The sequence below is a fragment of the Sebastes fasciatus genome, chromosome 19 (genome assembly GCF_043250625.1).
Source record: "Sebastes fasciatus isolate fSebFas1 chromosome 19, fSebFas1.pri, whole genome shotgun sequence".
NCBI lineage: Eukaryota > Metazoa > Chordata > Actinopteri > Perciformes > Sebastidae > Sebastes > Sebastes fasciatus.
In genome coordinates this window covers 5,431,993-5,447,830 of record NC_133813.1, presented here as the reverse complement: position 1 = coordinate 5,447,830, position 15,838 = coordinate 5,431,993, and the positions used below count along the sequence as shown (strand labels likewise).

Below are 15,838 nucleotides of genomic sequence, written 5' to 3'. Positions count from 1 at the left end.
GTAAAGACAACGGGAGATGGTGATGATATTACGGAGGCAAACGTTGGGAGGGAGATCTAGACAGCTCCATTCACACAGCCATTGAACTCACGCAGGTTCCAATCAGAGATGGTATCATCATCATCATCCATGTCATCGTCGTCATCTTCGTCTTCCTCGATGCCATCGCCCTCATGCTGCTGGGCAACAGTGCGGGAGCGATGGAAGCGCGGCCTGATGTCTTGCTCGTTGTCCGGAATGGCCTCGTCTTCTTCCTCGATGTCCCCCTGATGATAAATGTACGGGATGGAAGAAAGTCATGTATGTTGTAGATTATCGATTAGCTGATCGACAGAAAAACAATCACCAATTATTTTGAAACTCGATTAATCGTTAAAATTAATTTTTCATGCAAAAATGGCAAAAAAAAGCCAGTCATGGCTGTCAAATATGATATTTTATCTGTTTTATATCATATTAAAGTGAATATCTTTGGGCTTTGCGCAAACAAAACAAGACATTTAAAGACATCACATTGGACTTTAAGAAACTGGAATGGAAATTTTTCCCTATTTTCTGACATTTTACAGACCAAACAATTAATCGATTATTCTAGAAAATAATCTGCAGATGAATCGATAATGACAATAATCGTTAGTTGCAGCCATAGTATGTTGCTGCTACATGATTTTTACCAAACAAAAAACAAAATCGCCATTAAAGCGGTACCAACATCTGAAAATCTTTGTGTTAAAGCGTATAAAACTCACATGTATTTGTATACCACACAGTCGCAAAACCACTTAATTGAACTGTATGTCATCCTGATTTACGGGGCAATTCATCCTCTCACCTGCAGTACAGGTACAAATATTAGGCTATATAAACTGACCTTGAGCAGGATTATGTCAATCTCAGAGTACTTCATCCCGTTGACAAGCACCGGAGTGAGCCTGGAGAAGAGGCCAAAGGAAAAATGATGAGAACAAAGGGCAAGGATAGGTCCGAGCTCACAAGCAATCACTCACATGGGATTCCTGCTGTGGATGCAGTTAAATGTGACAGTGTGGTGACAGATGTTCCAGCTGAGGTCAACAGTCAGGGTTCTTAATCAGACGTCTTGATGCGAGGAAGAAAAATATCATCCTAGTGCAAGGTCTTCACTAACTTACTGTCAAGGTTGCTATGAATCAACAGCTTTCAATATGACCACTGGAGTGTCAGTCTGTGAATTGTATGCAACATCTGTGAGTAATCTTACTGGGAGAGGTGTCCACACAGCACTTCCTTGCACACAGGCTGCTCTGCCAGAGTGAGCCAGAACTCACAGGCTTCCAAGGCAACGTTTTCATCTTGGTCCTGAGTCCTCAGTAGCATGTACTGATGATGAAAGTAAGGGACATTCAATCTTATATACTTTACATTTACAGAACGTAATATTTCATTCTTAAAAAATACAAATGCAACTACATCTGCAGCTTAACACAAGCACGTCTGCCCACAGGGCGTATTATTATATCATTAAAGAAGAAGAGTGGTGATATTCTATTTTTGTTATTATCAACACATCCCATGAAAAGCCAAAACCAACGTTTAGCCGAGTTTCCACCAACAAGTTCCTGGTAATTTTAGACCAGGAACTGCTTTTAAAGGATTAAAAAGGTTCCTTCAGCCCATTGTTGTCTGTGTTTCCATAACGGTCTGAAGACCAGTGAAGATTAGGCAAATTAGTCTGCTGACGTATGAAAAAGCAACATGACACGGTACGAGGGCGGCTGGTGGTTGCAGCGGTAAACACACTCTGTAGCCTGCAGTTCAGTGTACCCGATTATTAAATGAGTCGGGAAGCCGACAGCAGAGCCTAACTTTACTTTTAATGTTATCAAACATAGAGAAATGCTCTCCCCTCGTCCTAAAATTGTCCTAAATGGATACTAGAGTACTCCCTTCTTTATGAATGAAGCGGTACACGAGTTGAAGCAGCGGCACTGTGTGTGTGTGTTTGACCAATCAGCAACGGTCATCCCTGCAAACCCCCAAAAGTTCTGGTACTTGGGCCTTTTTTGGGGGTAAAAAGACCCCAGAACTTAATTTAGACCCTGCGGTCGAAATGCAAAGAGTTCCTCAAAAGGTTCTTAGTTCCGGGGAAAAGTTCCTGCTGTCGAAACAGGGCTATAGTCTCTCAATACGTTCTAACTTTCCTACCATATCTGTGACACTTAGCCCCAAGCCCATTTGTGCTTACTGAGGACATACATTTTAGTGCACATGCAAGTATTTATGGCACCCTGGTGTTTATGGGATGGACTCGAATTAAACTACAGTGCCTATGTTTATCATAAGGAACATGACACCCAGTGCGACGGTGCGGCTCACTGATGTGTTTTAAATTTAAAAACACATCAGGGAGCATTAATGTTTTTTGTGTTATATGGGAATTGTTGACAATAAGAAAAATATTGAAATATATGTATATAAATACAGAAAATCACCAGACTTATTCTGCAAATACATACTGTATATTCATTCTTCTTCTTTACACCAGTATTTAACTAAGCCTTACTCTTTTTCTCTAGAACTCCCCTAACTCACTCACCTCTATGATGTTATGCATGTGCGGCAAGAGTCGGTCCAGGCGAACTTCCAGCAGCATGACAAGAGCCCTGCACACATTCTTCCTCACTTCTGGCTCCTCATCTGTCGCCAGTGCAAACAGGTTCTACAGAGGACAGAAAGACGCCAGGGTCACATGTCTTCTTTGCACAACAAAACAACAACTGCTACTGCATTCAGTAATAATAATGATTGAACAGCATTAAATTACAGGGCGTTCTGAAATGAATATGAATGAGGTGGGGCAAAGTCAATACAGGAATATATCACATTACATTCACTTGTAATATAAATACATTGGGACAAATCCTGGGCGAAACATTTTAAGTGTATTCTGCTATCTGTTTTGTAGTAATTTAACATAGATACAAGTTTCCATTTCCAGCATTACTGCTGACATCCTATCTCTGTAACTGTAACCATTATGTATTTCAGCCTCTTGCAATTTTATTACTGCTTGACATTTTAAGGATGGTACATGTTGCTATTAAAAGCACCAAAACTCTAGGTATTTTGTTACAATATTATATACAAATGTTACCCTGGGAAAAATAGTAGGCTAGCATTTTATTTTAAGTTAATGTTCAGTATCTCTCCTTCCAAGCCCTAAATATGAGCAGCACATTCAGCAATAAAATCAATACATAAAGAGGCCAGGAAAAAGACTACATAATATCACATGGGCTTTTAAATAACACATGATTTTAAGAAGGGATTTAAAACAAAGCTTGGACAAAGCTGAGAGGTAAACCACAGACTCTCAGTGAGCAGTGAGTCAGTGCGGTTGCTAGTGGCCTGAGGGAAGGGAGGTCATTCTCATTGTGGATATACAGGATGTGTTTATGTGCAATTTTGTGTCTATACACACTGACACAAAAAGACAACAACGTGTAAGGATGCATTACAGTCATACTTGCCTCAATGAAAGGGTCGATGTGCAGCATGAGAGCCTGAGTCCTGCTGATGATGAACTGATTAACGCAGGCGATGGCGTGAGACCTGCAACACAATAAGCGCCACTTAAGAACCACACAAACACGTTTTCCTCACATGTCGCACGCTATGAATGCAGCCCCTGTCTGCTCCGTCACCACTGATTTAACCCCCAGATATGAGGAGGTATTTTGCTCTCTCAACAGGCCTGTTGCACTACGACAGACTGAGACTTCAACTGTACAGTTATATAGACCTTTAGTCTGTCTTTGAACTTTTAATTGCAATGCCATAGATCTTCTAACCCAATAACGTAGCAATAACAGATTTACTCGTTAACCTAGTTCTAGAGAGGCATGTTTGATATTTAACTTTGTAGTCACTAAAAATAGAAAGTTTATGAAGAAAACTTGATACCTTATCTTCGGACTGCTGTGCTTAAAAAACTGCAAGAACTTGGGGATCATGATGTTCAGAGGACGATCCAGTATGTCGCTGTCCAGGATCTCAGCAGAGTCCTCACAGATCTTCTGCAGGGCTCCAAACGCTCCCTGAGGGATAAAACACGGAGAATGTGAGGATCATAACTCTGTAATTCTACCAGGAAGTTAGGCGGGTTATACCCCAAACTACTGAGATACTGTGGCTAAAAATAATAATGAGAGGAATTTCTCTTGCAATCTAATGGCAGGTTCGATTGCAGCTATAGACAACGGATGAAAATGGATTTTGATTTCTGTTTAGCTTCTTTGATGTCACATTTATGCAACATATTGTTAATATACTGCATGCTCATATTCTATTGGCTCTGCAGTTAATACACGTAATGTGACTTTACATAAGGACAGGTCATATAGAGGATCTTGTTCCAGTTTTCGCACAGTGAGAGTGCTCAAAAATGTGTTCAACCTCCTCCCTCATCCATGATCTTCAATAGGATTCATCCCCTTCTGCTCTAATAACCTTCAAACAGTTGGCAAGCAGTCACACACAACACAACACACACATACACAACACACACACACACACCGTCTCTCTCTTAATACTAGCTGCTTGACTGGTGGTTAGTATGCATGTTCACAATATGCTGCAGACTTCAGTGCCTCTCACAAAAAATGCAGCCTGAGAAGCAGATACAAGAAACAGCACGGCGCTGACAGACACCGAAGGTGTCTGAAATGGGTTTCCATGGCAACCGTTCCCTTGTCAGCATTCCTTTCAGATGACAGATACAGAATATGGTCTCAAAAAAAAAAATGTGGGGGAGCTAAAGGGGATGAAATGAGATGAGGAGGGTGTGAGGAGGAGACCGTGTCAAGGTCACAAAGAGACTAATGTAACCAAGGTGAACACAGTCATTTACCTCATTAGTAGTATACAAGATTACTCAATTTCACCTTGCACGGTAGTGTAAAATGAATAGGACTGCTTGTTTTTGGGTGACATAAAAAATACTATGCGGAGTACCCGATTTATATTTCATTTTAATACAATAACTGATAGTCGATTAAGTACATTTTCAAAAAGAAATGTCCAAAAAATAGCTTGCTGAGTTTCTCCACAAAGAATCACACAAAAGCACCACGTCACATTGTGTGTTTTCCTGAGATGTGCTCATATGTTGCTTAGAAAATAAGTCATTCAGCATGAAAAAGCATAAAAAATGACTGATGCCTTGTTCACACGACTTTCAAAGTCATCAGATCACTGTTCAGTTCTCACTACACAACTTGCTGTCTTGTAATCAGGAGTCTTGAAGTCATTGTGGTTTTCACACTACATGACTGACTGGTGACAGGAGGTCACACACTACAAGATCTTTCACCAGGAGGAATCCCCAATGAGGTCTCCAAACTATATTTTGTCACGAAAACACATACAGGAAATACTCGGTAAATGATGCGATATCATACGCGCGACACATTGCTGATGGTGTCCTTGACACGTGTTCACAACATGGCCTATTTCCACCGGTTTCCCCACATTCCATAGATATCTGGAATGTGTCTGTGATGCATTGGCGAGCCTCTCGGCTTGCGTCTTTGTGCAAACGGCGAGCAAACGCCGATGTGCCTCTGATCTTGGGCTTTTGTCTAGGATCTCCAAAAAACTGTCGGGGAGCAGAAAATTAGGGCTAAAGTTGTGAAGTGTGAACGAGCTATAATCAACAAAAGAAATCTCAGTCGACTAAGACCAAAACGACCAATTAGTCAACTAATCGAATAAGAGGAGGCAGCCCTAATTTTCCGACATTTTATAGATCCATCCATCCATCCATCTGCAACCGCTTATCCCGTTAGGGGTCGCGGGGGGGCTGGAGCCGATCCCAGCCGACATTGGGCGAAGGCAGGGTACACCCTGGACAGGTCGCCAGTCCATCGCAGGGCTGACACATAGAGACAGACAACCATTCACGCTCACATTCACACCTACGGGCAATTTAGAGTCCACAATTAACCTAACCTGCATGTCTTTGGACTGTGGGAGGAAACCGGAGTACCCGGAGAAAACCCACGCTAACACGGGGAGAACATGCAAACTCCACACAGAAGGGTCCCAAGCCGGATTCGAACCTGCAACCCTCTAGCTGTGAGGCGCCAGTGCTAACCACTGCACCACCGTGCAGCCCATTTTATAGATACATTGAGAAAAATAATCTTCAGATTAATCAATAATGCTGCCCCTTGTGGAAGTAAACAGTGATGTAGCATCTTTAAATTTTCCAGTCTATACAAAAAAAGCAGAAAGCTATAATAGTTATGTTTTAATTAGTCAAATGAATGAATGAATGAATCATGCAGCATCAGGTTGGGGCTCTGGAAACACTATAATATACTGAAATGTAGCTCCATTCTATCTAATCCCACGTGAAAATATATGGATCCAGACACAAGGCCGCTCCCAGCAACATCAAAATGTAATGTAGGGGTTTGTGTACCCGTGTGTCAACAGAGAAGGGCAAAGAAATGGGAGTGGCCTTCAAGAATTCCAGTGACGCTGAAGCATCTAAAATGTAATCCTCCCTTCAAGTCCTCCTGTGGAAGGTCATTAAACGCGAGAATGTAAGTCATGCAGATGGCAGCGAGCCAGGGGGAAAAGAGTAGGTCTGCATTTAGTCAACTAAATAGTTCCTTCAGACTGCCGCTCTGGAAATCTGAATGACACGGTACAAACGAGCACTAAGGCAACAAAGCGTTTTCATATATGATCGTTTGCTCTCTGGAGCGTCAACTTGATCCTCACAACACCGTCGCAACCACCTTCTAGCGGCCATTAATCACAACAGTAAAACTGCTCTTAGGCAAAACCTATATAAAGCACCACCAGCGTTACACTCGGCATCCAACACACCTGCTCCTGTCTTTTTATAGAGCATGTAGAGAGGGGTACAGTGTGGTGGCACAGGGCTCAAGCAAGACAGGACCTATGGTATAGCTGCAACTGCTGATGTTACCAAGGTGATGAGCTGGGGTTTAGTTTTTTAGAAATAAATTGCTTCGTAACGTTACTACTCCACTGCTCGTTTAGTCGTCGTTACTGCAAAACCTCACCTCAGTGAGTCTGCATGCGACTTGCTGCAAATCGATTTAGTTTATACGGAAGTCAGCCCACTACAGCGCCTGCTCTGACCATCCTGCTACATTGATTTGAATGGGAATGTCCATTCTACTCCTAAATCTATGACAGAAATGCATGTACTTTTTTGTACATGCATATGTTGAAAAAGAGTATATAAACAGTAGGGTTCCCCGAATACCATTTTTGGGCTTCGAAGCTTCGGTGAGAAATATTCAAAGGTATTCGAAGCTGCGCGGCGCGACACAGCAGGCTGACATGTTCTTCTGTCTGTCTCCATCTCCCCCATTTCAGTGCCGCTGCCGCACTACTGTACACACACGCACCTCTACACACAACAAACAGCGATATCCATCTGAATAACTAATAAATAATTAATGCTGAATCTGAATAATGAATAATGTTTATGGGCTGTTTTGGGATTTATACATTATTATTACATAGTTTATTACAAAACAAAAACAACAAGCATTTGAATACTGATTTGGAGGTCGATTACTATGGCAACAGTCAAAGCTTTGAAGCTTAGAAGCATTCAGGTCAGCCCTAAAAAAAAAGACAATGAAATACCACTGACTTAAGATAACAGAGTATACATTATACGATACACCCTCCAATTATACCACGTATGCAACCCTCTCTTATCCGCCCGACACCAGCAGGCATTGTGATGATCCTCATGAGTGATGAGGATCATCTGGCGTACAGTGACATATAGTGTAAATGCACAACACAGAGGACATGTGTCCGACTGATCAAACGGACCAAGGCCAACATGCATTCACACGTTTCTCGTTGCACACTGCTCCGAAACCGTACACTGGCAGTCATCAAACATATTCCCAAAATAGATAACAAAGTGCGGGTGGCAGTAATGGTGTGGATTATTTAAGGGTCTCTATGGCAACAGTCAGCACCTTAAAAAAATGTGTTTGGCACATCATGGATATTTGCTGTCTCTAGCGTCCATCCTGGTTTTTGCACATCTGCAGACTCTGACATACGTTTTAACTTAAATAAAATATGTTTAAGCAAGAACAACAAACTATAACTAATTTTCCAAGCCAACGTGCATAAAGTGTAGTAAACGCTCAGTCTAATACATTATATTAATTTGGATTGTTACCAAAGCAACGTACAAATGAGGTACAACACAAGCCACGGTAGATCAAGGAGAAACCTCTGTGAATAAGTGTCTCAACACTCAGTTCCACCTGACACAAATGCCACAAGGTTGCAGGTACAGTGTCCTGCAGTGTACAGTATATAATAAAACATTACCTTAAGTGATATGATAGCAGCTCCATATATTTTAGGTCCAATATTCTCCACTTCCTACATTATAAAACAAGCTCAGCTTCACAAAACACCTATCTGGTGTGCCAACAGCCGATATTTATTGCCCCTTTAAATCTAAAACCTCACCTCTTGTAAAAGTTAAATCAATTTCTAGGTATCATTACTGCCATTAACATTACTTGGAACATTCACCACAGCCATTACTCCAGCATATAGCCACACCGGTGGTTCAGTCAGGCTGTAAATAACACTTGATAGAAACAGCATAAAAAAGACCAATGGCAGTCCCTACCATGATGACGTTGGATATAAAGTGCAGAACAAGCGTATACTGTATAAATATATATTTTGCATCTTTTATCATAAGATTAGAAGACACTTTTTTCATCCAGCACCAACTTAACCATCTTCAACATCAGGCGCTAAGAAGCTTTCCAGCCTCCAAGCTGCTTTTCAAAATCATAGTGAGCCTTATGAGGAGTTGCTGCATTTGGTCGCTGTTCAGTGTTAAGCCTTGTACACACACACATACACTTCCAAGATCCTCTGCAGTAAATAGCTGACCTAAATCTCAGCTTCTGAATGAGCTTTATAAAGAGAGGCCGGCCGGCTGTGGTGCCACGAGGAGAGCCATTTTTCTGTCACACCTCTTCCTTAAATTACAGATAATACAGTGAAATATATATGGACCTTTCTGCTGCAAGGGGTGATGAGTAATCCTGCCATGTCCTGCCCTTCAACACAGCTGCATTTACGTGACAGTTTAACATGTGTGTGTTCTCCAGTGTAATGTATCCACCTTCCCTACAGCGGCTGATGTCACAGGCACATGCGCCCACAGCACATTAACGACCAAGGAGTTAATGTGAGTATGGGTGCGGCACCACTACACAGATCAGATGATCCGACACCCACTACAAGCTACTGCATTGTAATTTTCGTTGCAAAAAAATCCACCATTTCAATGTGGTAACTGTAGCTGATGTGATCAAGAACTCAGGACGTCAAGCACTTCTACTTGATGCAATCAAGTACTGACGAGTATAACACTGTAGAAGACGAGAACCGCCGTGCTTGCAGTTCTTTTTTAATGCCATTACAAATATGGGACTTTTATTTTGGAATATCTCTAAATTGACACGGTGAAAATGTCTGATTTAGTGTCTGTATGTAGTCAGAGATACTCAAATGTATCATGTCAGTGTCAGGAAATATTCATTTAATTTCTTCAAGCAACCAAAAATCAAAGAAGAATAACATTTCCTTCACAATTTAGTGGTATTTTGTTTTTAATTTACTAAGGACACAGGTATGTTTTAAGGCGCTTTCACAAGCCATAGTCTGAATCAGAGTTAAATTGATACTTTCAATTTTCTATTAAGTCTGGTTTGGTTTCACAGTGCACAAATCAAAGCGGACCAAATAAAAAAAATAAGTAGCTGAGGGGCGTTTACTGAGGTGCGAATTTATGTTTTCGTCACGAGAACTGCTACTTCAGGGAATTGCAGGGAATCGCAGACTTTGATGCCGTCAAAGGTTTTTCAATTTGACTCGGCAAGAATCCCTTCTCCCCCAGTTTATCTTTATAAACATCACTATTTTCATGGACTTGATTTAGCATATTCTGTATGTTCTCTTTGGCCCAGATGTCAAGCAAACATCATCAGACTTCTGCAGATCAGGTCAATCCGCTAACCTGTCGTTTACCTGTGCCCATCTCAACAAATGCCCGCACAGGCAGCCGGCGCTTTGATTCACTTGGAAACGGTTCGAGACCACCTCTCGCAAGCGGTCTTGGCCCGGTAGTTTTGGTCCACACCAGAGTACCAATACTGCGTTGACAACCACCTAAACGAACCGCACCAGAGTTTGATTAAAGCTGACTAAATGTTGGCTTGTGAAGGCGCCCTTATACTTCTTCTGAATATAATCAATTTAATCTGATTTCCATATATGTATTTTGTATCCTTGCTAACACCTTATTTTGAAAAACGGACGTAGTCACGCGTGTATCCTTCCGCTAACTTCACCAGGTCGTTCACCGTCAGCTGGATCTAATGCATTTACCGTCAGCTATTTTGACCTAAACATTAAGTAATAAGAGGTAACGTCCTTTTGTTTTCTCATGATAACGAGTTCATTATCTCGGGATAACAAAGCTTGTTTTCTTGAGATAACAACTTAATTAACTTGTGATCTTGAGATAACGGTATTAAAAAATGTGACAAGCACGGCCGTTCTCGGTAATGATGGACTATAACAAACTCGCAGTATAAAACAGAACAACGCTGTGTTTTTTTTGCACATTAAAAAAGCTATTCTGAGTGATGATGTGCGTCAAGTCAGGAAATGAGGTCATAATGGTTTTCTGGTTAAAAGGATAGAAAGAGAATAAATGATTCCATGTTGAATAATCTGCAGTTGTGGCTGCAGCTCCAGCTGTGAGGCTGCCTTTAGCTCATCTGGCCAGCAGGATGCTATCCAGATGCTGCTTTATTATAGCTGACCCAGCTCTCCTCCCTTTCCCCGATAAATAAATAAACAAATAAACAGACAGGCAGCGCTGTGTGCCCAGACAGGCCTACTTACTGCACAAGAGCGCTATAATGATCACAAATGTACAATCACACACACAGCTATGACAAAAAGAAGAACTTAATAATATTTAAGAAACCAAATGTACCGCCAGCTCCCTATAATACAACAATAGCATTACCATCATATCCACATAAAGCCATGGGTAATCTCTAAAATATACTGCCATATACTGCCAATATATACTGCCAAATATACTGGACAAATCCTGACAATTCCCAGTGCAGTGAAAGGGGATACATATTTATATATATTCAATTTTACATCCATATTTATATAGAGGACAGAACCTGCTAAAATCAAAAATAAATAAATAAATGACACGATGAATAAATATGTCAATAAATGTAGCAAACATAATATTAAAAATAAATGTAGCCATTAATTAATTAGTAAAATGTGACATAAATTGACATTTCTGTTTTAATTTGCTTTTTTATTTATTCATCTACCTTTGTATTAATTCCCTTATTTATTTATTTACTCTTCTGTTTAATTTTCCCTTTTATTTAAATGTATCTATTTATTTTTGCATTTATTTGTTATTTATTTGTTATAGATTGTTAGATGCTGCAGCATTTATCAAATCCAGTGATTTCTTCCTTATATTTAATGCTCTTTGCGTGTTTATCCTCACCTCACATGTGTTGTAGTCCTCAGAATCCAACAGCAGGCAGAGTTTAGGTAAAAGCTCCGGCCAGTTTTGTAGCTCTCCCTTGGAGGCGATGGTGGTGATGAGGATACCTGTGACAGGAAGGATTTACCATTAGTGACACCGGGGTGACTAAACTACTAAGAATGCACACACACTGCTTTCCTAGTGATTAAAACAAATCCAAGAATATACGCAAGAATCACTCAAATGCAGACTCACAATATGCGTTTATAATCCATTTGTAGGGATATGCTCCATGTAAATATGCATTCAGTTAACATTGTCACAAAAACAAAATGTCATGATATGTAATCAATATTCAATGTTCAATCCAGAAGACATTTTGCAATTATGATTTGTAATTTATTGCATTGGTATTCTCACTATCCTTTAACCTGCTTTGATGTACTCAGCTGTGGGTTCAATGTGACAGTATGTTGTGTCAGCAAATAAACAAATGTACACCACCAGAGAACGACGAGGGACAAATAACGCAAGGTACGTACATCCCCAAGAAACTGCTTTTAACAGTCCTACACTACAATACTAGGGTGGGTATTTTTCTGTTGTAAATATGAACACGCCAGTTATGATGAGTGATCATCATTTCACGTAGCATCTTAAAAGGCAAAGCCATCACACTCAGTGGACTCCAGAGGATGTAACTTACCCACAGTGGCCCGGATGAGGGGGGAGGAGTCTCCGATGTTTTGGAGGCACTCGCTCTTGATGAAATCAGACACGCCATTAGGGAAGTTCTGATAGTGGGCTTTCACATTGTTCTTCAGTATCAACCCACTCAGGGACCGCGTTGGTTCATCTTGGAAGGGGGGGGATGGAGACAAGACAGATAAATGAATTATAAAATAACATTTTAGTTGATCACAGGATCTTACTGTCTTCAGATTCTTTTTCTTTCAACCAAGCATGCAAGCAGCAGAACGTAAACACAGTTTTGCTCTAACTGGGAAAATGCAAAGAGCAAAACTAGATACTGAAATGACGGATGGTAACAAGGAATATTCATATGAAACACTAATTACTAACTAGAGCTGTCAATCGATTAAAACATTTCATCGTGATTAATCGCATGATTGTGCAGTTAATCGCGTATTTAATACTCTTATCAACATGGGAGTGGGCAAATATGCTGCTTTATACAAATGTATGTTTATATTTATTATTATGAATCAATTATCAACATAAAACAATGACAGATATTGTCCAGAAACCCTCACAGGTACTGCATTTAGCATAAAACAATATGCTCAAATCATAACATGGCAAACTGCAGCCCAACAGACAACAACAGCTGTCAGTGTGTCAGTGTGCTGACTTGACTATGACTTGCTCCAAACTGCATGTGATTATTATAAAGTGGGCATGTCTGTAAAGGGGGACTCGTGGGTATCCATAGAACCCATTTACATTCACATATCTTGAGGTCAGAGGTCAAGGGACCCCTTTGGAAATGATCATGACAGTTTTTCCTTGCCAGAATTTAGTGCAAGTTTGGAGCTTTCTTTAATTTCTTTCGTGAAAAGCTAGTATGACATGGTTGGTACCGATGGATTCATTAGGATTTCTAGCATATCTTAATCGCGTTATCGGATTAACTTTGACAGAATATATTTTCCTTATAAATTTGTAACTAACTAATAGCTGGACTTATTATTCTATTGATTTTTAAATATTTGTGACTTGTTGCATCTGAACTGGGAGCAATAGTGCAACAGCATCCTAAAAAGTCTTAACACCACTTAACATTTCGGTCATCTACTGTGCCGACAGTCAAGCCAAGAGTTGAGTGTTGCCAGGAATTAGGTTTAAATTTAGAGTGACCCATATTCAGAGTGCCACATCATCTGTGGCAAAGATGCCATTGGGTCACCCGAGTCACGGCCAAACAGAACTGTCACTCGGCAGTTACATAAAAATGACATGTCTGACGTACGCGCTGTCCAGTACCGTCGGATGATCTAGGAACACAGCACAGACACAACAAAAGGACACACTGACACAGACAGACGGAGAGCTTACCTTCTGATTTTAACTTGGTCAAAACGAATATCAAATAGTTGTTAAAGTCTGGATACTGGTTCAGCTGCTCAAGTCTCTGGGAAAAGTGGTTGAGGAAGACAAGGTACTAACTGTGTACGTATTGCATGTTACAAGGTTAGGAGCATATTAGCACTGCAGTCTGTTACATGGTATCAATATCATCTGAAGATATATAGAAAGGGCAAACGATTATATGGGCAAGTGGTGGTGTAATGTAACAGTATAATGGTGTGTGTGTGTGTGTGTGTGTGTGTGTGTGTGGTTGATGGGGGTCATAAATATGTCATATGACGGGACTGAATACTGTACGTACCCAGACAGATGGCGTATTGAGGGCTATAGCAGCAGCTCGTCTACGAGTTAATGTGGCGGCGCATATGAAGCATTACATAAGCGGCATCATTTAGGATCAGCATGCAGCCAGACAAAAGACATAAGGGCTAGCAGCATGGAGCTACTAATTGTTCTCCAAGACAAAAAGTATGCGGTGACAACAGTGCTGATTTATATTGCACTTTAACTGTTACACATCTGTAATTACTAAACCACAACCACACATCTTCCAGACAGCTTTCATGTCTGGTTTTGCGAGTCCCACTGCATTTCATATCTAGTTTTAATGTCAAATGATCCAAACAGTTATCTGTGGAGTGTGATGGAGCAAATGTGACATTGAAAGCTGGAATAAATGTAGCAGCATCCAGGTTTTAATTTTTCCTTTGTGTTTAATGCTAATCAAGTTAATTTGTCAGAGGATTTACATTTTAATTTAACACCTCTGATTAGATTTGAATAGATTTCCAAATGTCTTTTTTTTCATTGCCTTGTGACTAGAGAATTGCACATTTTTTGGACGCTAGAGCATTTATGAAAACCAGTAATTTTAATGCTTATGTACCATGGTCTGTGCACATAAGTTTAGAGTATAAATTTTAGTGCAACACTCAGACATTTCTTTGGAGACTGATGTGTTCACACACATTTCTTGTCTTTTTTTATATATTTATTGTTGTTATTATATACTGTACATCTTGTCCTAATTGTTTGTCATCACTATTAATTATTATCATATTATTTCTGTATATTAATCTTGTTTTCTTTATAACATTTTCTGTATAACACTATTTAGGTGGAGGATCCTGCCTCTTCCTACACTGTATATTATGTATTTTTTTGTCTGTCATGATTGTGTAGTCTCAAGTTGTGCAAAATAAATAAAACAAATGTTTGTATGTATGGTGACACTTTTCTATCATCAATAATAATAATTATCATTACAGAATCATGACATTAACACAGGATTTTACCTCAACAAGTGTCTGCTGGATTTGGAAACATATAATTTCTGATATTGCACATGTAAAATTATATCTAATACTCAAATGTAAAATTAATATCATGTTATAAACTGATTATTATTATTTTGTGTGTGCTGGTCTGGAGCATAATGCAAAGTGAAGGTGTATATGGAGGGGATTAACTGCTGGAGTAGAGAACTGTTGTATTAACCTGGCATAATACACCGATCTCTAATGTTATAAATGGCTTAAGATTAATCTTATTTTCTCTATAACATTGTGAAATTGTAACACTATTTAGGTGGAGGCTTCTGCCTTGTCCTGCACTGTATATTATGTATTTTTGTATCTGTTTTTTTGTGAAGTCTCAAGTTGTGCAAAATAAATAAAGAAATGTTTGTATGTATGGTGACACTTTTCTATCATCAATAATAGCAATTATCATTACAGAATCATTACAACACAGAATTTTAACTCAACGTTCAAACTCTGGTTTAGAAACATATAATTTCTGATATTGCACATGTAAAATTATATCTAATACTCAAATGTGAAAATTAATATCATGTTATAAACTGATTATTATTATTTTTTTATATGATTGTGTAATCTCAAATTGTGCAAAATAAATGAAAAAATGTTTTTATGTATGATGACACTTTTCTATCATCAATAATAACAATTATCACAGAATCATTACAACACACAGGATTTTATCTGTTTGATTTGGAAACATATAATTGATGATATTGCACATATAAAATTATATCTAATACTCAAATATAAAATAAATATAATGTTATAAACTGATTATTATTTTTTGTGTGTG

General features: G+C 39.4%; 1 protein-coding gene across 4 annotated transcripts in view; it reads right to left on the bottom strand.

Moving 5' to 3' along the window:
* Positions 1-15,838, bottom strand: part of tnpo1 (transportin 1) — a 28,792-nt gene that overhangs the window by 12,105 nt on the left and 849 nt on the right. For all 4 annotated transcript variants that reach the window (XR_012591771.1, XM_074618790.1, XM_074618791.1 and 1 more), the window contains exons 3-11: positions 13,691-13,766; positions 12,321-12,470; positions 11,633-11,739; positions 3,943-4,076; positions 3,510-3,591; positions 2,576-2,698; positions 1,241-1,359; positions 872-932; positions 92-266 (exon numbers count right to left, since the gene is read on the bottom strand). Coding sequence is in view for 3 of the 4 variants with exons in the window: in XM_074618790.1 (XP_074474891.1) it covers positions 92-266; positions 872-932; positions 1,241-1,359; positions 2,576-2,698; positions 3,510-3,591; positions 3,943-4,076; positions 11,633-11,739; positions 12,321-12,470; positions 13,691-13,766 (1,027 nt within the window). In the remaining variant the exon portion in view is untranslated. The remainder of the gene's footprint in view (positions 1-91; positions 267-871; positions 933-1,240; positions 1,360-2,575; positions 2,699-3,509; positions 3,592-3,942; positions 4,077-11,632; positions 11,740-12,320; positions 12,471-13,690; positions 13,767-15,838) is intronic.